At 36.5% G+C, this 24189-nt stretch overlaps 1 protein-coding gene across 5 annotated transcripts in view; it reads right to left on the reverse strand.

Moving 5' to 3' along the window:
- Positions 1-24189, reverse strand: part of COPS4 (COP9 signalosome subunit 4) — a 46177-nt gene that overhangs the window by 11265 nt on the left and 10723 nt on the right. For 4 of the 5 annotated variants that reach the window (XM_070614478.1, XM_070614475.1, XM_070614479.1 and 1 more), the window contains exons 3-7: positions 21498-21649; positions 20829-20932; positions 15983-16136; positions 15658-15808; positions 9009-9179 (exon numbers count right to left, since the gene is read on the reverse strand). In XM_070614478.1, coding sequence (XP_070470579.1) covers positions 9009-9179; positions 15658-15808; positions 15983-16136; positions 20829-20932; positions 21498-21649 — 732 coding nt within the window. The remainder of the gene's footprint in view (positions 1-9008; positions 9180-15657; positions 15809-15982; positions 16137-20828; positions 20933-21497; positions 21650-24189) is intronic. The other variant, XM_070614477.1, reaches the window with a different exon arrangement.

Genomic DNA, 24189 nt, shown 5'->3' on the forward strand with positions numbered 1-24189 from the left:
ACATTCTGCTGTGGTGGCCCAGGTTCACAGATTCAGATTCCGGGCATGGACCTACACCTCATCAAGCCATGCTGTGGCAGCAAGCCACAAGCAAAGCGGAGGAAGAGTGGCACAGATGTTAGTTGAAGGCTAATCTTCCTCACGCCAAAAAAAAAAAGTGGAAGCTTGGCAACAGGTGTTAGCTCAGAGAGAATCTTACCAAAAAAAAAAACAAACAGAGCTGACATTATGGAGGACAGAATTAGTAATTTAGAGGACAGAAATACAGAAATCCTTCAGGTGGAGGAGGAGAGAACTAAGACTAAAAAGAAACGAAGAAATTCTCTGAGAAACATCCGGCAATTAGGAAATGCAACATAAGGACTACAGGTATTCCAGACGGAGAAGAGAAGGAGAAAGGAGCAGAGAACTTGTTCAAAGAAATAATAGTTGAGAACTTCCCAAACCTGGGTATGAAACTGGAATTACAACTAAATGAAGCCAACAGAACTCCTAATTACATCAATGTAAAAGGACCTTCTCCAAGGCATATATCAGCAAAACCAGCCAGTCAATGACAAAGAAAAACTATTAAGGGCACCAAAGAAGAAAATACCCCACAAAGGAACAGCTATCAGGCTTTTAGCAGACTTTTCAGCAGAAACCTTACAGGCTACAGGATAGTGGAAAGATACATTCAAAATACTGAAAGGCAAAAATTTCCTGCCAAGTATACTCTATCCAGCGAAACTATCCTTCAGGTATGATAGAGAAATAAAAACTTCCCCAGATAAACAAAAGTTGAGGGAATTCATCACCAAAAGACTTCCCACCCACAAGAAACGATCAACAAGGCCCTCATACCTGAAACAAAAAGAAAAAGTTTACAAAGCCTTGAGCAAGGAGATAAATAGACAGACAAAATCAGAAAATTGCAGCTCTCTATCAGAACAAGTTAGCAAACAATTATAAAATTAAAGATAAAGGGAAGGAATGCATCAAAAATAACTATAATCACTTCATTTTAATCACAAATTCACAACACAAAATGGAATAAGTTGTGACAACAATAACTTTGGGAAGAGGAAAGGGATGGAAATTGCTTAGGCTAAGGAGACAGGAGGCTATCAGAAAATGGACTATCTCATCGACAAGATCTTTTTTTTTTTGGTGAGGAAGACAGGCCCTGAGCTAATATCTATTGCTAATCTTCCTCCTTTCACTTGAGGAAGATTATCACTGAGCTAACATGCATGCCAATCTTCCTCCATTCTGTATGTGGGATGCTGCTACAGCATGGCTTGATGAGCAGTGTGTAGGTCCATGCCTGGGATCTGAACTCACAAACCCTGGGCTGCCAAAGCAGAGCACATGAACTCAATCACTATGCCACTGGGCTGGCCCCTAAGAGATCTTTTATACAAACCTCATGGTAACCACTATATGAAAAAATCAGAACAGAGACACAAATGATAAATAAAGAGAAAACCATCAGAGAAAATCACCAAATTGAAATGGTTCTCAGAAATACATGGGATGAGAAACAAGGGAAATAGAGAGAACAACTGGAAAACAAGAGATAAACTGGCAGCATTAAGCCTTCATATATCAAAACTCACTCTAAATGTAAATGGATTGAATTCTCCAATCAAAAGACACAGAATGGCTGGATAGATTAAAAAAGCAAGATCCAGGGCTGGCCTGGTGGTGTAGTAGTTAACTTTGTGCACTCTGCTTTGGTGGCTTGGGGTTTCCAGGTTTGGATCCCAGGCATGGACCTACACCCCACTCACTAAGCCATGCTGTAGCAATGTCCCGCATATGAAATGGAGGACAATAAGCACCGATGTTAGCTCAGTGACAATCTTCCTCAAGCGAAAAGAGGAAGATCAGCAACAGATGTTAGCTCAGGGCCAATTTTCCTCACCAGAAAAAAAAAAAAATCCCACAAGATCCAACAATCAGCTGCCTCCAGGAAACACATCTCGGCTCTAAAGACAAACACACAGGCTTGGAGTGAAGGAATGGAAGATGATATTCCAAGCAAATGGCAAGCAAAAGAAAGTAGGTATTCCCATACTTATTTGAGACAAAGCAGTCTTCAAGATAAAAAAATCCAATGAGAGACAAAGAGAGGCAGCATATAATGATAAAAGAGACATTCCACCAAGAAGACATAACACTTACTAAGACATATGCACCTAACACAGGAGCAGCAAAGTACTTACAGCAACATTAACAGACCTAAAGGGAGAAATTAACAGCAACACTACGGTAGTGGGGAACCTCAACACCCCACTTACATCAATGGATAGATCATCCAGACAGAAAGTCAACAAGGAAATAGTGGAATTAAATGAAAAACTAGGCCAGATGGACTTAATAGATATATACAGAACACTTCACTCAAAACCAGCAGAATACACATTGTTCTCAAGTACACATGGAACATTCTCAAAGATAAACCATATATTGGGAAACAAGGCAAGCCTCAATAAATTTAAGATGACTGAAATCATATCAAGCATCTTTTCTGACCATAAAGCTACGAAACTAGAAATCTACTACAAGAAAAAAGCTGGGAAAGTCACAAATATGTGGAGACTAAACAACATGCTACTGACCAACCAATGGATCAATGAAGAAATCAAAGGAGAAAACAAAAAATATCTGGAGACGAATACAAAAATACATCATACAAACTCTTATGCAATGCAGCAAAACTGGTCCTCAGAGGGAAATTCATACCAACACAGGCCCACCTCAATAAAGAAGAAAAATCTCAAATAAATAATCTTAAACTACACATAACAGAAGTAGGAAAAGAACAAACAAAGCCCAAAGTTAGTAGAAGGAGGGAAATAATAAAAATTAGAGCAGAAATAAATGAAATAGAAACAAACAAACAAAAAAAAAAAACAGTAGAAAGGATCAATGAAACTAAGAGCTGGTTCTCTGAGAAGATAAACAAAATTGACAAACTCTTAGCCAGGCTCACTAAGAAAAAAAGAGACAAGGCTCAAATAAATAAAATTAGAAATGAAAGAGGAGAAATTACAATGGATACTACAGAAATACAAAGGATTATAAGAGAATACTATGAAAAACTCTATGCCAACAAATTGGATAACTTAGAAGAAATGGATCAATTCTTAGACTCACACAACCTGTCAGAACTGAATCAAGAAGAAATAGAGAATCTGAATAGACCAATCACAAGTGAGGAGATTGAAAACAGTAATCAAAAACCTCCCAAAAAAGAAAAGTCCACGACCAGATGGCTTCTCTGGAGAATCCTACCAAACATTCAAAGAAGATTTAATACCTATCCTTCTCAAACTATTCCAAAAAACTGAAGAAGACAGAAAACTTCCTAACTCATTCTATGAGGCCAACATTACCCTGATCCCAAAGCAAGACAAGGACAACACAAAGAAGGAAAATTAAAGGCCAACATCGCTGATGAACAAAGACGCAAAAATCCTCAACAAAATATTGGCAAACTGAATACAGCAATACATTAAAAGGATCATACACCATGATCAAGTGGGATTTATACCAGGGACGCAGGGATGGTTCAACATGTGCAAATCAATGTGATACACCACATTAACAAAATGAGGGATAAAAACCACACGATCATCTCTATAGATGCAGAGAAAGCATTTGACAAGATCCAACAGCCATTTATGACAAAAAACTTTCAATAAAATGAGTATAGAAGGAAAGTACCTAAACATAATAAAGGCCATATATGACAAACCCACAGCCAACATCATACTCAACAGGGAAAAACTAAAAGCCATCCCTCTGAGAAGAGGAATAAGACAAAGGTACCCAGTCTCACCACACTATTCAACATAGTACTGGAGGTTTTGGCCAGAGCAATTAGGCAAGAAAAATAAATAAAAGGAATCCAAAACGGCAAAGAAGAAGAGAAACTCTCGCTGTTTGCAGATGACATGATTTTATATATAAAAAACCCCAAAGAACCCATCAGAAAACTTTTAGAAATAACAACTACAGCAAAGTTGCAGGGTACAAAAATCAACTTACAAAAATCAGTCGCATTTCTGTACTCTAATAACAAGCTAACAGAAAGAGAACTCAAGAATACAATCCTATTTACAGTTACAACAAAAAGAATAAAATATCTAGGAATAAACTTAACCAAGGAAGGGAAAGATCTATATAACAAAAACTTTAAAATATTATTGAAAGAAATCAATGATGACATAAAGAAATGGAAATATATTTGATGCACATGGATTAGAAGAATAAACATAGCTAAAATTTCCAGACCATCTAAAGCAATCTACAGATTCAGTGCAATTCTAATCAGAATCCCAATGACAATCTTCATGGAAATAGAGCAAAGAATCCTAAAATTCATATGGGGCAACAAAAGACCCTGAACAGCTAAAGCTATCCTGAGAAAAAGAACAAAGCTGGAGGCATCACAATCCCTGACTTCAAAACATACTACAAAGCTATAGTAACCAAAACAGCATGGTACTGGTACACAAACAGACACACAGATCAGCGGAACAGAATTGAAGGCCCAGAAATAAAACACCACATCTACAGACAGCTAATCTTTGACACAGGAGCTAAGAACATACAATAGAGAAAGGAAAGTCTCTTCAATAAATGGTGCTGGGAAAACTGGATAGCCACATGCAAAAGAATGAAAGTAGACCATTATTGTATGCCATACACAAAAATTAACTCAAAATGGATTAAAGACAAAATGAATTGAAGACGTGAAACAATAAAGCTCCTAGAAGAAAATACAGGCAGTACACTCTTTGACATCAGTCTTCAAAGGATTTTTTTAAATAGCATGTCTAGTCAGGCAAGGGAAAGAAAAGAAAAAAACAAAAGGGACTTCATCAGACTAAAGAGCTTCTGCAAGGCAAAGGAAACTATAAACAAAACGAAAAGGCAACCCACAAACTGGGAGAAAATATTTGCAAACCGTATATCCAACAAGGGGTTAATCTCCAAAATACATAAAGAACTCATACAACTCAACAACAAAAAGACAAACAACCTGATCGAAAAATGGGCAGAGGATACGAACAGACATTTTTCAGAAGAAGATATACAGATGGCCAACAAATACATGAAAAGATCTTCAACATCACTAGTCATCAGGGAAATGCAAATCAAAACTACAATGAGATATCCCCTTACACCTGTTAGAATGGCTATAATTATCAAGACAAAAAACAACAAATGTTACAGAGGATGTGGAGAAAAGGGAACCCTCATACACTGCTGGTGGGAATGCAAACTGGTACAGCCACTATGGAAAACAGTATGGAAATTTCTCAAAAAATTAAAAATAGAAATACCACACAACCCAGCTATCCCACTAGTGAGTATTTATGCAAAGAGCTTGAAATCAACAATTCAAAGAGACTTATTTAACCCTATGTTCACTGCAGCATTATTCATAACAGCCAAGACCTGGAAGAAACCTAAGTGCCCACTGACTGATGTGTGGATAAAGAAGATATGGTATATAAATCCAATGGAATACTACTCAGCCATAAAAAAAAGACAAAATTGTCCCATCTGCAACAACATGGATGGATCTTGAGGGTATTATGTTAAGCGGAAATAAGCCAGACGGGAAGACACACACCATATGATTTCACTCATATGTGGAAGATAAACAAACACATGGATAAAGGGAACAGATTAGTGGTTACCAGAGGGACAGGGGGTTGGCAGGTGGGCATAAGGGGTAAAGGGGCACATATACACAGTGACGGATAAAAATTAGACTATTAGTGGTGAGCATGATGCAGTCTATACAGAAACTGATAAATAATAATGTACACCTCAAATTTCACAAAGTTATAAACCATTATGACCTCAATAAAATAAACAAAAAAACAAACAGAGTCTACCCCATAGGGTCAATGTGAGGATTATATGCAAGCATCCATGTAAAAAATTTAGAAGAGTATATGGCACATCATAAGCATTCAATAAATCTTGGCAACCACTAGAAAGAAAAAAAAAAAGAATCAAAGACCTACATGTAAGAGCTACAACTATAAAACTTTTATAAGAAAACAGAACCAGTCTTCATGACCTTGGATGGGGCAATGGATTCTTAGATTCAACACTGAAAGCACAAGCAACAAAAGAAAAAACAGATAAATTGGACTTCATCAAAATTAAAAACTTTTGTGTTTCAAAGGACATCATCAAAAAAGTAAAGAAACAACAGATAGAATGGGAGAAAATATTTGCAAATCATTTATCTGATAATGATCAGATCCAGTACATATAAAGAATAATTATAATTCAATAACAAAAGGAAAGATAACCCAATTAAAAAACTGGCAAAGGATCTGAATAGACATTTCTCTAAAGATATTCACATGGCCAATAAGCACATGAAAAGGTGCTCAAGATCATTAGCCCTTAGCGACATGCAAATCAAAACCACAGTGAGGGGCTGACCATGATGTGGCGCAGCGGTTAAGTGTGCACATTCTGCTTCGGCGGTCCAGGGTTCACCAGTTTGGATCGCGGGTGTGGACATGGCACCGCTTGGCAAGCCATGCTGTGGTAGGCATCCCACATATAAAGTAGAGGAAGATGGGCATGGATGTTAGCTCAGGGCCAGCCTTCCTCAGCAAAAAGAGGAGGATTGGCAGCAGACGTTAGCTCAGGGCTAATCTTCCTCAAAAAAAAAAAAAAAAAAACCACTACGACGGCTAAATCAAAAATACAGATAATAAATGTGGAAGAGAATACGGAGAAAATGAAACCCTCACACACAGCTGGCAGAAATGTAAAATGGAGCAGCTGCTTTGGAAAACTATCTGGTAGCTTCTGAAAAGATTAAGCACAGAGTTACCATATGACCCAGTAATTCTACTCCTAGGTATAGATCCAAGAGAATTAAAAATGTACATCCACAAAAAAAGTCTATATAAATGTTCATAGCAGTATTATTTAATAGCAAAAAAGTGAAAACAATCTAAATGTCTGTCAACTGACAAAGAAATGAAATGTGGTACATCCATATATTCGAGTATTATTTGGCAGTAAAAAAGAATGAAGTACTGGGGCTGGCCCCGTGGCCGAGTGGTTAAGTTCGCGCGCTCCACTGCAGGTGGCCCAGTGTTTCGTTAGTTCGAATCCTGGGCGCGGACATGGCACTGCTCATCAGACCACACTGAGGCAGCGTCCCACATGCCACAACTAGAAGAACCCACAACGAAGAATACACAACTATGTACCGGGGGGCTTTGGGGAGAAAAAGGAAAAAATAAAATCTTAAAAAAAAAAAAAAAGAATGAAGTACTGATACATGCTACAACATGGATGAACCCCGCAAACATTACACTAAATGAAAGGAGGCAGTCACAAAAAGCATATATTACATGATTCCATTTATACGAAATGCCCAGAATAGACAAATCTATAGAGCAGAAGATTGGTATTAATTTTGCACAACTCTGGGAATATAGTAGAAATCACTGAATTATAACTAAAGAAAAATAACTATGTCTCAAGATTGGTAGCCTAGGGTTGTAACGCCAATAAACACAAATGTCCAAGAAGAAATAAGGAAAGCAAAAAGTTCTAAAATGCAAGAGGAAGATGACAAAACCCCTGGACGCCGTATACAGTCCCGTGTGAAAAATCTGAGAATCATTTGTGCCCTCAGAGATCCTAGAGAGTATCCCTCTTTTCAGAAAAAAATTCTCTGATTATATCTTTTCATGCTTCTTTCACAGCCAGAAAGCTCAAAGTCCAATCTGAAGCTAACTGTTTCAATTCTGGAAACTTTTTCTTATTTATGTAGCTTTTAACTTGTTTGTCAGACATCTTCCTGCAAAAAGAACTTAAAGCTGCTCAGAAGAATACACAGAACAAAAGACACGAGAATTTAAAAGTCAAAAGCAACAATCAAAACACACACTATTTACAGGTGGGCTTCAAATTTAATTTTAAGCTTTCTCGTAGCCAACCAAAATAAGAAAACCAATCAGTTTATTAATTCACGGTGTGTTTAAATAAGATAAAAACCAACTGCTCAGGAGAATCACAACTAATCCTAAGACTGTAAAGGAAATTTTCCTGAGGATATCCATAAAGAATATCCTATAGAAAAAACCCTCCTTTAGACAGAAAGAGGAGAATCCCTTGGTTTGCTTCTTAAAGGACAATTAAATAAAGAAATTCAATAGGGGGTCAAAATAATCCCCTCATTCAATCCAGGGCTGTAAGATGGGTAAAGCATACACCCTTCAGCTAGCCCCTACATAAATAACCCTTTACGACTGAATTCTCTTCAATACAGGATGACAATGAACCCCAGGCAGTGAGTCTAACAGATCTGTACATTTATCTTAACCTTTTCCAGGTTTCTGATGGCCTACATCTATATTTTTAGTATCATATGTTATTGTTATAAGCTACTTTCAAATCTCTGTAGACAAACATACTTAAAATAATTGATGTTATGAACAAGCAACTATTAAAAACTTATTTCCTGGCAAAGGTAGTTCAACTTAAGCAAATACATCCCTTGGCTAGGAAACACGACACCAATATCTATTTTTATTGGCAACACTTTCATCCTGAACAACCTTGGGCAAGTTACTGTGCCAAATTTTGCTCTATCTAAAATAGGACTGGATCATTATGCTCTACTACAAACTGATGCTTAAGGTTAATTAAGGTACCTAATCAAACGGTTCGAGTTTTTAAAAAACCAGGTACTATAAGCATAGCCTATAATTATTCTGCCCTTAGCCTTTCCAAAAAATGCATCATTCCACAATACTTTCCAAGAGAGCTATTTTTATACTTCAAACCCATATCTGTGTATGATACTCATCTTCAGTCAATATAATATTCCTTTTTTAAAAAAGGAATCATCAACTGTTACATAAAAATATTATAGGAAGACATCGAGATGCTTCAAATTTAACATACTTTCAACTAACGTGTACCTAAATATTTACTACCACACACTTATAAAACATGATCATTACCATCAGCTGTGGTTGCTTTTTGGTGAGGCATCAGCATGGCAGCAAATTCTTGAAGTTGATTTCCTCTGATGATCCTATCTAGGTACATTTTCTCTAGGATCCCATAAGCAGCAAGTTGCTGGCACCTTTCATCCTTAAAAAGAGTAGCTAGCATCCGAGAACGCTGCTGTCCTAAGGGAAACAAATGAACATCAAATATTCTCACCATCTATGTCTTCAATGAAAAATATTGCATGACCTATTTTTTGCCTACTAAAATATACAGTGGAGTCTCATTATTTGCAGTAGTTACATTCTAAAAAGTTGCTGCCACCACTGAATCAGGGACTACTTAACTGCTGCCCTAGTGGGAACACAGGACTGGGTTCCTGCGAGCCTCCGGTCACAACATGTTTGTCAGCTGATCAATATGTAACTTTGTTCATGTGTGTTTTTGTTTAAAGGCACCTTATTTAATATATATTGAAGATTTATTAATATTGAACTCACAGAAAACATGCCTGAGTTAAGCTTATCTAACACACGTGTTTTCTCCATAAGGCACATCACAGACTTCCTATGCATAAGAACCAAGAGAGCACTTCAGGACTATGCTTAGGGGCCATTTTTAACAGCGAAATCAACCACAAAAAGCACAAAATGTGAAACCCATGGTGTTAAATTGACCACCGAAAGGACACTTGTTTATAGTATGAGAGCTGAAACAAGAAGGCAGAGGGTTACCTTGTTCAACCTCAGCTGGAAACATAAGTCAGGGGACTCCAATTCTTTGCTGCTCTGTGTAAGTCTGCAAATGACTGTGAAAGCACGAGTACTGATTTTGGAGTTAGCAAGTAGGCAAATGCACAGATATGGAATCTACAAATAATGACGATCAACTGTATATTCATAGGTGAAGAATATGGTTTACACCAAAATGTTATGAGTGATTCCAATTATAGGTATTATTTTCTTCTTCTTGTTTATTTGTATTTCAATAAATGAACATGCAGTCCCTTGGTAATAATAAAAAAAAAAATTATAAAAGATGGGGTCAGCCTGGTGGTGTAGTGGTTAAGTTCATGCACTCCACTTTGGCAGCCCAGGGCTCGCGGGTTTGGATCCCAAGCGCAGACCTAGCACTGCTCATCAGGCCATGCTGTAGTGGCATCCCACATACAAAATAGGGGAGGAGTCTCACAGGTGTTAGCTCAGGAACAATCCCCTTCAAGCAAAAAGAGGAGGATTGGCAAGAGATGTTAGTGGAGGGCCAATCTTCCTCACGAAAAAGAAAAATTATAGAAGATGAACAAATATTTCTCAGATTGGAAACAATATTCATAGTTTCAATTTATACTTTCAAGGATCTTTAAATGGTGAAAAATTACATGACAATTGATGACATTACAGAAACCAAACTAATGGCAATAATTCTATAAACAAACTTTTTCTTTTTCTTTTTTTTTTTTTGAGGAAGATTAGCCCTGAGCTAACATCTGCTGCCAATCCTCCTCTTTTTGCTGAGGGAGACTGGCCCTGAGCTAACATCCATGCCCATCTTCCTCTACTTTATATGTGGGACGCCTACCACAGCATGGCTTGCCTTGCAGTGCCATGTCCACACCCAGGATATGAACTGGTGAACCCCGGGCCACTGAGGCAGAATGTGCGAACTTAACTGCTGCACCACCGGGCCCAGCCCTGAACAACCTTTTTCTATTTAAATATTTTCTAGCTCTATATACAGTAAGAGCCTAACCACAATGACACCCAGAAGTAATGAGCACACCTAGCATCCCAATCTTGGTATCTTCATTAAAAGGAACTAGGGATCCTTGAAAAATAGCTGATTTCAAGTCTGGGGCAGGAGAAATACAAAATGAGTCTAAGGCATCTTTTATGCTACAATGTAGGCAACCATTCAAAAAATGAGGCCATGTCAAAAAGACATGATCTGGTCATATTTGGAACTTGAGCATCAAATTAATTATAAATATAATTTACTATAACACACGGAATAAATAAAAAATGAGTCAAATATACAAGAATGTTCATAGCAGTACTATTCCTAATGTTCATTTGTCACAATTCATCAAACTGTACACTTTTTTTTTTAAGTGAAGAAGATTGGCCCTGAGCTAACATCTGTTGCCAATTGTCCTCCTTTTGCTTGAGGAAGATTGTCCCTGAGCTAACATCTGTGTCAGTCTTCCTCTATTTTGTATGTGGGATGCCGCCACATCATGGCTTGATGAGTAGCGTGTAGGTCTGCACCCAGGATCCGAAGCCACAAACCCTGGGCTGCCAAAGTGGAGCATGCCAACTTAACCGCTATGCCACTGGGCCAGCCCCAAGCTGTACACTTTTCTGTGTGTATATTATACACACAGAAAAATAAGCAGAAAAAAAGTCCTTAATGATACTAAAAGAAGAAAGAAAATCAAAAGGAAAGTTCTTACAGAAGAATAGCAGCTAACAAATGCAGAAGAATAGAATTAGCAGTAAATCACATTTTTCAGCACACAATATAATGAATGATCCAAGCAAGGATTATTAATAGATACTAAATTATTGAAAGGTAGTTGGGGAACAGGATTTTTTAGAGTTGTCAAAGCAGCATCCCATAAATGATTTCCAAAATGCAAAGAGGAAAATATACCTTTACAATGGAATCTCTACCTTAACTACATGACCAAATTTGCATCAATAATGGTGGGACAACGTGACATCACGTGCCCTCTGATGGGATGCAACAGCAAGCATACTACACAGCGTCACTATGAGGAATTCTTGCTAGAAAAGTTTTAACCTGAAGTTAATCTAACGTTTGGCTAACTTCCAGTTTACAGGAAATACACAGGATTAGGAATAAGTAAACAATATATATCAGACAAATCTAGAATGAAGGACTTCTACAAAGCAACTTCCTTGAACTCTTCAAAAAGTCAGTATTTTTTAAGTGAGGAAACTATACAATGTTATATGTCAACTATATCTCAATAAAGATGGAGGAAAAAAGCGAGGAAACTATTCTAGACTAAAAGATTCTAAAGAGACATAATCACCACATGCCACATATGAACTTTTCCTTGTTCAGGGGAAAAAGGCAAGTATAAAAGATATTCCTGAGACAACTGAAGCAATGATAACAGGGACCAGATGCTAGCTTCTATAGCAAAATCACTTGTTAAATTCTTTTAGGGATGATAATGGTATTGCAAGTACAGAGAAAAATGTTCCTATTCTTAGGAGATGCATGATGATATATAAAGAAGGAGTGTCATGATGGCCTACAACTTACTTTGAAACGATACATCAAAAAACGTGTGCATGTGCATGTGTATAAACGAGAGAGAGAGCAACTATGACAAAATGTCAGGAAAATTTAGAAAAAGAATAATGAAAGGAGAGAAGCTCTGCTAGATAATAAAACATACTATAAAGCTACAATAATTCAAAGAGCATAGTACTAGTATATTCATAAATAGACTAATTAATGGGAGAGAATATTATGTCCAGAAATCTTACTATAACGCATTTCAAATCAATAGGGAAAAAAAGATGTATTATTCAATAAAGGATGATAGGTCCAATGCCTAGCCATGAAGAAAAAAAAACCTTAATTCCCTATCTCATTCCTTACACTAAAATAAATCCAAATAGATTAAAATTTACAGGTAAATTCAAGAAGCAGGTAAACTAATCTATACTAACGATTACTCTCGGAGAGTTGGGGGCTGGAGGTAGTAACTAGGAGGAAGCAGGAAGGTACTAAATGAAACCCTAAAGCAGCAGTTCTCAAAGGGGGTCCCCAAGGCCTTTTCAACAGATCACTGATGTGAACACCATTTTCTTTTTAAAAGAACAAAGACATCCTTTGCTTTTTTCACTGTGTTGACATTTGCACTAGTGGTGCAAAAGCAATGGTGGCTAAAACTACTGGTACCACAACACAAATCAAGGCAGTGGCACCAAATGTATTGTGTCACACACAGTCAAAACAAAAAATGGTGGTTTCACTTAAGAATGTCCCTGCAGCAGTAAAAATTATTTGTTAAATCTTGACACTTGAGAATACATCTTTTTAATATTTTGTGTGACAAAGTGGGAAATGCACATAAAGCACTTCTGCTGCAAATCGAAGAGCAATGGTTGTCCCAAGGAAACAGTGCAAGCTGAACCAGTGTTTCTTTTCCATAGAACACCAATTACTTGAAATAACAACTGACAAATTATGGTTTTTCAGACTTGTGTATCTGGCAGACATTTTCTTAAAAATTAACAAAGTGAGTCTGTCTCCACCAACCAAGAATATTTGTTGCCCCTGATAAAATTAAAGTTTTCAAGAAAAAATAATTTTTGGAAAACTTGGATCTGCCACCATGAGCCTGACAGCTTTCTAATACTTAAAGCTTTTTTTTTAATGAGCTCAGTGGTACTATATTCAAATGTAATTTTTCTATATAATAAAGGATATCACTATGTGGAAGCTCTGTCTAACTTAGCCAACCAGTGTTTTCCAAATAACCAATACATGATAGTACAAAATCTTGCACTGGCAAAAGATCCATTTAAAGCGCAAGAGAGACCAAGACTTTAACATAACAGAGTGCAAAAAGCTCACTGATATGGTTTCAGACGTCACATCACACCTAACGCATAAAAAATTATACCACTTGTCAAGTTTAGTATAGTATCAAAGAACAATATCCATAAAAATCTGAAAAAGCCATTAAATATGCCTCCCTTTTCTACTACACATCTGTGTGAGGCTGGATTTTCTTCACATACTTCCACTAAACAATATCACAAAATAGACTGAATACAGAAGTACTTTTAAGAATTCAGCTTTTGTCTATTAAGCTAGACATTAAAAGGATTTGAAAAAATGTAAAAATCCCATTCTCCTAACTTTTTTTGCTTTGGAAAATATAGTTCTTTTCACAAAAATATGTCCTTTATGTTTATATGTAATGGATCAATTATTGTTACTTTTAAATGAATTAACATTTTTAAACTTTCTCATTTCAATTTCTAATACAGTAATCAATAGATATAACCTACATAAACAACAGCTCTCTAGGGTTCTCAACTTCTCAGAGTAAAGGGGTCCTGAGACCAATGGATCTGAGAACCTAAAGCCTAAAGTACTGGAGGAAAACACGGGAGAGAATTTATATAATTTCAGAATAGGGAAGGCCTTTCTAAGCAAGTCAACAAAACCCAGAAGCTAAAAAAAGAAAAGATTAATACATTGAACTTTATAAAAACTAAAAGTTTTTACATGGCAAAAATGTCATAAGCAAAGCCAAAAAGAGATGAAAATTGGCAAAAAAAAAAAAAAAGGTTAATTTTCTTATATACATAAAGAACTTTTATAAGTCACCAAGAAAAGGACAAAAACTCAAAAAATGGCTAATGGACATAAACAAATAATTCACTCAAAAAAAATACATGTTTTTCAACCATTTTTTTAACATGAAAAGATGCTAAAGAGCATTCATAATAAATGAAATTAAAATTAAAACTAGAATAAGATACTATTTTTCATCTACCACATTAGCAAAGATTACAAATTGGTAATATATATGTGTGTGAGCAATCAGGTACACAGGACGTTGTTGTTTGGAGTGTAACATTAAAGAGCAAAGTATAATTTCTATCAAAAGTTTAAATGTATGTACCCCTGGACCAAAGCATTTAACCTATGCATAAATTCAAATATGTGCATAATCACTACAGCATTGTTTGTAATTAACTAAATAAAATATGATAAAGCCAAGCAATAGAAGATACAAAAGAATAGGCTGTACGTATTTACATATAAAGACCACCAAGACACACAGCTACATGAAAAAAGCAAATTGCAAAAGTGTGTCTATCATGCTATCATTTGTGTGTAACAAAAGGGGATACAGATACATACACACTTTTCTATTGAAGGAAATACAAGAAAGCCCTAACAGTTCTTTAGAACAGGAAGCACTATCACGTTTATATAATGCCTTTTCAGTAACAAAAATAAAATAAATAAGATCACTGCTTCATAAAGAATGAATTCTGCAGAGTGAAAATGTCATTAGGCTCTCAATGAAACACAGTTTAAGAATAAACATTCTAAAATGATTTAGAAAAGCCATGGTTTAGAACTATCAGCATTTCTTCTCAATGTCCTTTCTGCTTTATAAGTTTACATGCTATAACTTAGTAAAAAGAACAAATAATAGTTTATTTTTTATATTTAGTGAAGGATAAATGCCAGGTCTAAAACTGAGGTTTGAAAGGTAAAAAAAAATCCCAAAAGCAGTACATTAATTATCTTATCACCGATCTCTAGATTTTAATTTTTGTTTCCCTCTATGTAGTTCTCACTTAATTTGATATCCACTTGTTCAGTGATATTTTAGGAGAACTAAACTTCATATTATTTCTCTTAACTATTCCTAATACATGTTGGTAATAAACTAATACATGTATATTTAAATTTTTTTAAATTAGCAATTTTATTGCTGTTTTTGTGTTTAAATGTTTAAACTAAACCTACCCTAACTGCATCAATAAGACATCCACTTGAAGAATAGTTCCTTGCTAAATCCTCCAAGAGTAACGAACCTGAAATTATTAAGCAAAGTTAACTGACTGTTCATTAAAGCATAAATGATGAGTTTACCTGCTGATGCTAAGATGGTACAGTGCAAAGCATGTTTTAAGGCCTCTAGTCTTTCACTTTCGTGCACTATTGTCTTGTAAGAGAGCTCATTGTACCTTTGTGCAGCTTCAATGAATTTTCTTCTGTAATCAAGAACACGTGCATAGCATACCTATAGAGGGAAAATGCTTTAATGAGGGGGGGAAATTAAAAAGCAAAAGCAAAAAATAAAAAAGAGAGAGAGAGAATTTCTAATACATAATAGCATTTATCAGATGTTCCGGAGCATCTTAGTATAGCAGGATTCTCCAATACAAAATTAATTCCAAATCAGCTCATCTGTTACCTTATAATGTATCTGTAACTGTTCGTTGGTTGATTCATTCTGAAGCAATGATGCTCGATTTATGTAAGCCTCTGCCTGGACGGGATCATCATCCTCCAGATATAGCCTAGCAATCTTCAGGTATGTCTCCAGTTTATAATCTACATTGTACTGTCTAGGACATAACAGAAAACCACAGAAGGACAAATATTTTATCAAGAAAATTTTTAGGCATGGTAGAAAATAATTTATATATATATAATTATACATTTTTCCTTATATATTTTGTTAACAGAATCAAAATTTTTACTGCATTACATTATAGAAAAGTTACAAAACATTTCTAAGTAAGTTTTATTGAATTTTTATTTTTATCATTGTTGTCATATTACATTTTAGCTTTTTTTTTTTTTAAAGCTTGGCATCTGAGCTAACAACTTTTGCCATTTTTTTTCTTCTTTTTCTCCCCAAATTCCCCCAGTACATAGTTGCATATTTTAGTTGTGTGTCCTTCTAGTTGTGGCATGTGGGACGCTGCCTCAGCATGGCCTGAAGAGCAGTGCCATGTCGGCGCCCAGGATCGGAACCGGTGAAACCCTGGTCTGCCTAAGTAGAGAGCACGAACTTAACCACTCGGCCACGGGGCTGGTCCCTACATTTTAGTTTCTTCTAATCCTCAAATCATCTCACAAGTCAAAGATCTTAAAAAGAAAAAATGCCCAGTTCAGGAGTACGTCATATACTACTGGTAGGACTATAAATGAATACAACCACCCTGGAAAACAATTTGCCAATATTCTCTCCAACAACCCTTTGAATTCTTTAAAATGCATCTACTCTTTATCCACTATACTCTCCCTCTAGAAAATAAATCCTAAGAAAATAATCAAGGATGTGCACACATATGTATGTACAAGGAGGATATTCATTTGCAAAGTTAATCATAAATATCTAAAATAGGAAGAAAATGAAAATCACCTAATATTTATGGTAATCAATTAAGTTGTGGTACATAAATATACAGTTATTATAATCATTAATATGTGATAATAGTCATCACGTATTTTTGCTAAGTGAGAAAACTGTATAAAACTATGTGAAACACCATTAAAATGTATTTCTATACATATATACCAAGATAGCAATCATCTCTGGGTGGTGAGATTACAGGTGGTTTTCATTTTCTTCTTTATCCCAGGGGTCACATTTTATGCAAGAAATATATAACTGAAGACCCCACATAACTCAAAACTAAAAGAATTCAAGATTAGTCCTCACAAAAAAAATCTTTTCTATTTACCAGCAAAAGTGGTGCCACCATGTGGCAAGAACAGAGTTTACAATTCTCACTTGGCCTCACCTTTGAAATTATTTCTTCACTTTTAAATTTTTTATACTAATTCAATTTTTTCCATGAGCTATATTTTATTAATATTTTGCACTATATTATTTCCATTCACAACTCAAATTTACATGAACTGCTATAAACAGGACTATACTTTCAAATTTTATGATGTGCTTATTGTATCTATTACTTTCATAATCAGACTGAAATCGTTTTTTAAAGAAAAAAGTCCTAATTATTTATCCAAACTCTATTTTTAATCACTTTAACTTGTGTAGGAAACCACTAAAATTTTCAGTTCTTTGGTATCCTCACAAAGCTAATGCTAGAGTACTATCAAAATAATAATTCCCATCACCGCAAAGAACAATATCTAATTTTACATTTATTTCAAATACCAGTGAATGTAAATCAATTGCTCTGTGCAAGGGAGAAAATGCTCCAGACAGAACAAGACCAAAGCAATCAAGAAAGCCCAGCCTTTTCAAACTATCAGGAAAAAAAAATTAACAAGAGGGTCTTGGACAGCAAAATTCAATACCTACATAAGAAGGCTTTTGTATAAACTGGCTGCTTTTTCAAGGAGTATCACTGCGTAACAATTTAATAAGTAATGCCTAAGAAGCAAGATGCCTGAAGTAGTGTCTGCCTCATCACCACAAATACTAACGAAGACAAAAAAGAATTCCTCGTTCATCTGGTCAAAGAGTAGAGAAGCAGCTGAAATTATTTTTAAGTCATTCACAATTGGTATTTTTAAACTTGCCAAGTGAAAGGGCAAGTGTGTTTAATAATATAACCAAGATTCTCACATCTTTCATCCTTGTACAATATACTTTGCAGGAATGTTTCAAAGAACTATAAATGTTTTTAAAAATACATATAAAAAGGTAAGACTGGTTGAATAAACTATCATCTTAATCTTTTGTTTTCCCATCTCACTTTCTCTAGTATCCCAAACCCAGCCATCCATTGAACCCACTGTGACCTCCAAACCACTGATCGTGTTACACTGTTACTTTTTCCCCTTAAGGGCCTCACTTCCCTCCATACCCAGCTTAACTCCTATGGTCAGTCACTATAATCACTGAATTGCATATACACTCATACTCCTCGTCCCTCTCTTGCTGTCATACTTGGGCAAAATCATAACTCTGTTTAAACCCAACAGTTTGTCCACTCCTTTCCCACATCCATGAACTCTGATGGAAAAAAACACCCAACCAATCTGACTGATCTCATTTTAATCACCATGACCTTTGAATGAGCCCTTAATGCTGCCAAATATTCTATACAATCCTAGTTCATTCACTGTCTTACTCTCCTAGAGAATTTCTTCTCATATTCCTGTCTCTCCTCAACCTCACAACTCCCACTCCCATCCACACTTCCAGCTGAAGACTCTGATTCTGACTTCACTAAGAATACTGAAGTAATCAAAGAGTACGTGCCCAAACTCCATCACCACGTCACTAATGTCTGCACCCACATAATCTGTGTTCCTGGCTGTTAACATAGGTCACTGGGGCCATTCTGTCCAACAGGGAACACGTGGCACTGTCTACAGATATTTTTGATTGTCATAAGTAGGGGTGGTGATGCTATTGGCATCTAGTAAGCAGAGGCCTGGGCTGCTGCTCAACAACTTGCAATATACAAATAGCTCCCACAACAAAGAATTATCCAGTGTAAAATGCCAACAGTGCCAAGGTTGAGAAACTCTAAGCCTCTATCTAAAGCCTATCCCTCCACTAGATTCCTTCCCTCTTGTCTACTCCTGCAAGAATGCTCTCGCCTACCCTCTTACATCAAAGTTTTACTTTCCACTGAATCATAAAAGAAAAAATAATCTCTTAACCTAACCTCTGCTGTCATCTTCCACCCTATTTCTCTGGTCCCTTTTGTGAAAACTTCTCCAAAGAGCTGCCCATACTTAACCATCTCCAATTCCTCTCTTCCCACTCTCTCTCAAACTAGTGCAATCAAGCTTTCACTCCCACCATTTCACCAAAACAGCTTTTGTCAAGGTCCCCAATGACCCCCACTATTAACTCCAAAGGTTAACCCTCACTCCTCATCTTATCTGACCTATCAACACCATGGCTGATCACTCGCTTCTTCTTGATACATTTTCCTCCTTTGGCTCTAGGACATCACACTCCACATTCTCCTGGTTTTCTTCTTACCTGAATGGATAATCCTTCTCACTTGCTGTATCTTCCTCCTGCCCCTGAGCTCTTAAGTTGGAATGTTCTGGTCTCAGTACTTAGTCCTCTTCTCTATCTATATTCCCTCCCTTGGAAATCTCATCCAATCTAATGGCTTTAAGTTATACATCAATGACTCCCAAATGTAGATCTCTAGCCCAGACCTCTCTCCTAAACTCTTGACTAATAAATTCAACTCCCTACTAGATATGTCCACTTGGTTATCACATGTCTGAAATGGAACTCTTCACCTTCCCTCAAAACTTATTTTTCACCAGTAGATAGCAACTCTATCTTTCTAGTTATTCAGACCAAAAATCAGGACTCATCTTGGCTCTTTTTATCAAATTCCATATCCAAGCTGTCAGGAAATCCCTAGCTCTACCTTAAAAACACATCCAGAGGGGCTGGCCCCGTGGCCGAGTGGTTAAGTTTGCGCGCTCCACTGCAGGCGGCCCAGTGTTTCGTTGGTTCGAATCCTGGGCGCGGACATGACACTGTTCATCAAACCACGCTGAGGCGGCGTCCCACATACCACAACTAGAAGGACCCACAACGAAGAATATACAACTATGTACCGGGGGGGCTTGGGGGAGAAAAAGGAAAAAAATAAAATCTTTAAAAAAAAAAAAAAAAAAACACATCCAGAATCTGACATTTCTCACAATCTCCATGTCACCTGCAATAGTATGTAAGCCTCTTAACTAATGTCCCTACTTCTATCATAACATGTTTATTCTCAACCCAGTAGTCAGAATGATTCTTTAAAATATAAATCAGATCTTGTTAGTCTTCTGTACAAAACCCTCCAATGGCTCCCCCTCATTTCACTTAGAGAAAAGCCAAAGGCCTTACGATGGCTTACAAAACCCCACATAATCTGGCCTCCAGTACTCTCTGATCTCCTCCTCTGTCTCTCTCCCCTTCACTCACTGCACTCCACCCACACCGGTCTCCTTGCTCTTCTTAAAGCGCTCCACGCACGCTGACATCTTAGGGCTTTTGCACTAGCCATCTTCTCTAAGAGGATCTACTGCTACTCTTCCCTCCGATAGCTCAGCGCCACTCTCTCACCTTCTTCAAGTGTGTGAGAAGGTGATAAAGGGACCACCCTAGCACTCCAATCCCCCTACTTAATGATACGAGTCCTCCGCTTTGCCCCTTACTTTTCTTTTCTTCATAGTGCTTCTCACCTTCTAATATCCTACAAAATTTTTCACTTATTAAATTGTTTATTGTTTCCTGCACTAGAATATAAGAAAAAACATAAGTGAACAATTATATATTTCCATCCAATATCCACTATTTACTATACTTTTGTCCTGTTTCCAAAGGAATTCCCACCAACACTTGGGCTGCATTTCTCCAGTCTTCTTCTTTCTCATATATAGATGCAAGATGCTGTCTTATGGAAGCAACCTGGAACAGTAGGTATACATGTTAAATTATTTCAACTGACATTAGTCAATAATTAAAATAAACAGCTAAGTTTAACTATTATGACAATGCTCTCATCCAACATATTAAGATGGTAACTAAATAGTAAAAGTTTATCAAGACCACCCAAATTTTTCTATGAATTTTACATTCGTAGAATATTAAAATAGTGAACTGAAATAATACATTTCTGCAATGTGGATTATGGTAATAATTTAAATAGTAAGTTTTGCTTTTATATTACTGCATATATAACGCTGGAGTTTTCCTAAGTTTTCTGCATAACTAACAATTTTACTGATTTTAGAAAGTTCTCTTTAAAATAGAATAACATTTGGTTCATAAAATCAAACTGTAATATATGAGCAAATGTCAGCTGGAGTTACAACATCCTAACACTTATTTGATTTTACATTGTAAAAAGCTGTTTGGCACACTGTTGTAGCAAAAATGAAATTGAACGATTATTTCCTTTAAAAATTTAATGATATCTCTCAAAATAATTGCTATTATCTCAAGTTCAAAAATCACTGCTTTAGATTTTTACCTGCTCCTCAAATGAAATGACTCTAGGCTGGATCTTCTCCAAGGTGAAATGATAGATTTCTTTGGCTGTGCTATCAGGCAGGTTAGGCAGATGTGTGCAGAAATCAGTCAGCAACTGTCGAGAGATCACGAGGCTGACATTCTCATTTACCACTTGTCAAAAAAAAAAGAGATAAGAACACATGAATAATTTATAAATTTTTCATTAAGTAATCAATCTTTACCTAAAATTAATATTAAAAACAATATATGTTAGTGCAACCTTCAATGCATCATTCAGGGATTTCCACACCCCTATCACCTTATATTACAGAATAAATTTTCCTTATGCTGAATTATTTGATGACTACACCAAAACAGCAAAAATATCATAACTTTTCTAAGAAACAGAAATGGTTAGGGCTGGCCCGGTGACACAGCAGTTAAGTTCACACATTCTGCTTCGGCGGCCTGGGGTTCGCCAGTTCAGATCCCGAGTGCGGACATGGCACCACTTGGCATGCCATGCTGTGATAGGCGTCCCACATAGAAAGTAGAGGAAGATGGGCATGGATGTTAGCTCAGGGCCAGGCTTCCTCAGCAAAAAGAGGAGGATCGGCAGCAGTTAGTTCAGGGCTAATCTTCCTCAAAAAAAAAAGGTTGGAAAAGCATTTTGTTTAACAGTTGGGAATTTTATATTCTTCCTTTGTCTTATTTTTCTACAAAATGAAGACACAGAAACACCTATATTTTTATTTATTTACTTATATCCCACCTAGCTACAAAAAGGAGTTAAAGAAGAAAACAGTGAAATACTTTTCATGAAATTTAAATCAAGTAGTGATAGTTACTGCCACTTGTACTTTCCCAATGAAAACAACAAATAAGAACTTAAGTCAGCACTGGATGTATTGACCTTTTTTTTTTTTTTAAGGAAGATTAGCCCTGAGCTAACATCTGCTGCCAATCCTCCTCTTTTTGCTGAGGAACATGGGCCCTGAGCTAACATCCGTGCGCATCTTGCTCCACTTTACGTGTGGGACGCCTGCCACAGCATGGCTTGCCAAGCAGTGCTATGTTCACACCTGGGATCCAAACCAGTGAACCCCAGGCCGCCAAAGTGGAACATGCGAACTTAACCGCTGCACCACCAGGCTGACCCCTGTATTGACATATTTTATGACATTATTTATAAATATTTATGGGTATTATATGTGATTAAGGAGGAAAGCTCTGGAATCACTGCTTCCACGACTCCTGATTAAACACCCTCAGACAAGAAACTTCTCTGAGCTTGTTTCCTCATCTGTAAAATGTGGATAAGGCTGTTGTGAAGCTTAAATGCCATACATATAAAGCACTCTAAATAGTAGCTGGCACACAGCACTCAATGAATGTTAGTTATTGTCATCACTATTATTACAGTTCAAGAAATGCATTATGCTGGTGAACCACTGCTTAGATAAATTAAGTCTTAAATCAGCAGTTACTGTGAAAATAAATGATGGTTCAAAAAACATTCGGTTGATATAACAACTCAACAACAACAAAACAAATCACATGATCAAAAAATGGGCAGAGGCAAGACATGGAAGCAACCTAAGTGCCCATCATCTGATGATTGAATAAAGACAATATGGTATATATACACAATGGAATACTACTCAGCCATAAAAAAGGATAAAATTGTCCCATTCACAACAACATGGATGGACCTTGACGGTATTATGTTAAGTGAAATAAGCCAGATAGAGAAAGATGAACTCTGTATGACTCCACTCATAGGTGGAAGTTAACATATAGACAAAGAGACTGACTGGTGGTTACCAGGGGAAAGGGGGGGTGGGGGGAGGGCACAATGGGTGAAGTGGTGCATCTACAACATGACTAACAAGAATGTACAACTGAAATTTCACAAGGTTGTAAACTATCATAATCTTAATAAAAAGTTAAAAAAAAATGGGCAGAGGATATAAACAGAAACTTTTCAAAAGAAGATATACAAATGGCCAACAGGCGCATGAAAAGATGTTCAACATCACTAATCATCAGGGAAATGCAAATCAAAACTACAATGAGATATCACCTTACATCTGTTAGAATGGCTATAATTACCAACACAAACAACAACAAATGCAGGAGGATGTGGAGAAAAGGGAACCCTCGTTCACTGCTGGTGGGAATGTAACCTGGTGCAGCCACTATGGAAAACAGTATGGAGATTTCTCAAAAAGTTAAAAATAGAAATATCATATGATTCAGCTATCCCACTACTAGGTATTTATCCAAAGAACTTGAAATCAACAATTCAAAGAGACTTATGCACCCCTATGTTCACTGCAGCATTATTCACTATAGCCAAGATGTGGAAGCAACCCAAGTGCCCACTGACTGATGAATAGATAAAGAAGATGTGGTATACATATACAATGGAATACTACTTGGCCATAAAAAAAGAAGATCGTCCTATCTGCAACAACATGGATGGACCTTGAGGATATTATGTTAAGCGAAACAGCCAGAGAGAGAAAGATAAACACTGTATGATTTCACTCATACATGAAAATAAACAAACACACGGACAAAGAGAATGGATTAGTGGTTACCAGAGGGGAAGGGTGTTGGGGTGGGCATAAGGTGACTGACAAATAATAATGTATAACTGAAATTTCACAATGTTATAAACTATTATGACCTCAATAAAATAAAAAATT

The sequence above is a fragment of the Equus przewalskii genome, chromosome 3 (genome assembly GCF_037783145.1).
Source record: "Equus przewalskii isolate Varuska chromosome 3, EquPr2, whole genome shotgun sequence".
In the NCBI taxonomy this organism is placed as follows: Eukaryota; Metazoa; Chordata; class Mammalia; order Perissodactyla; family Equidae; genus Equus; species Equus przewalskii.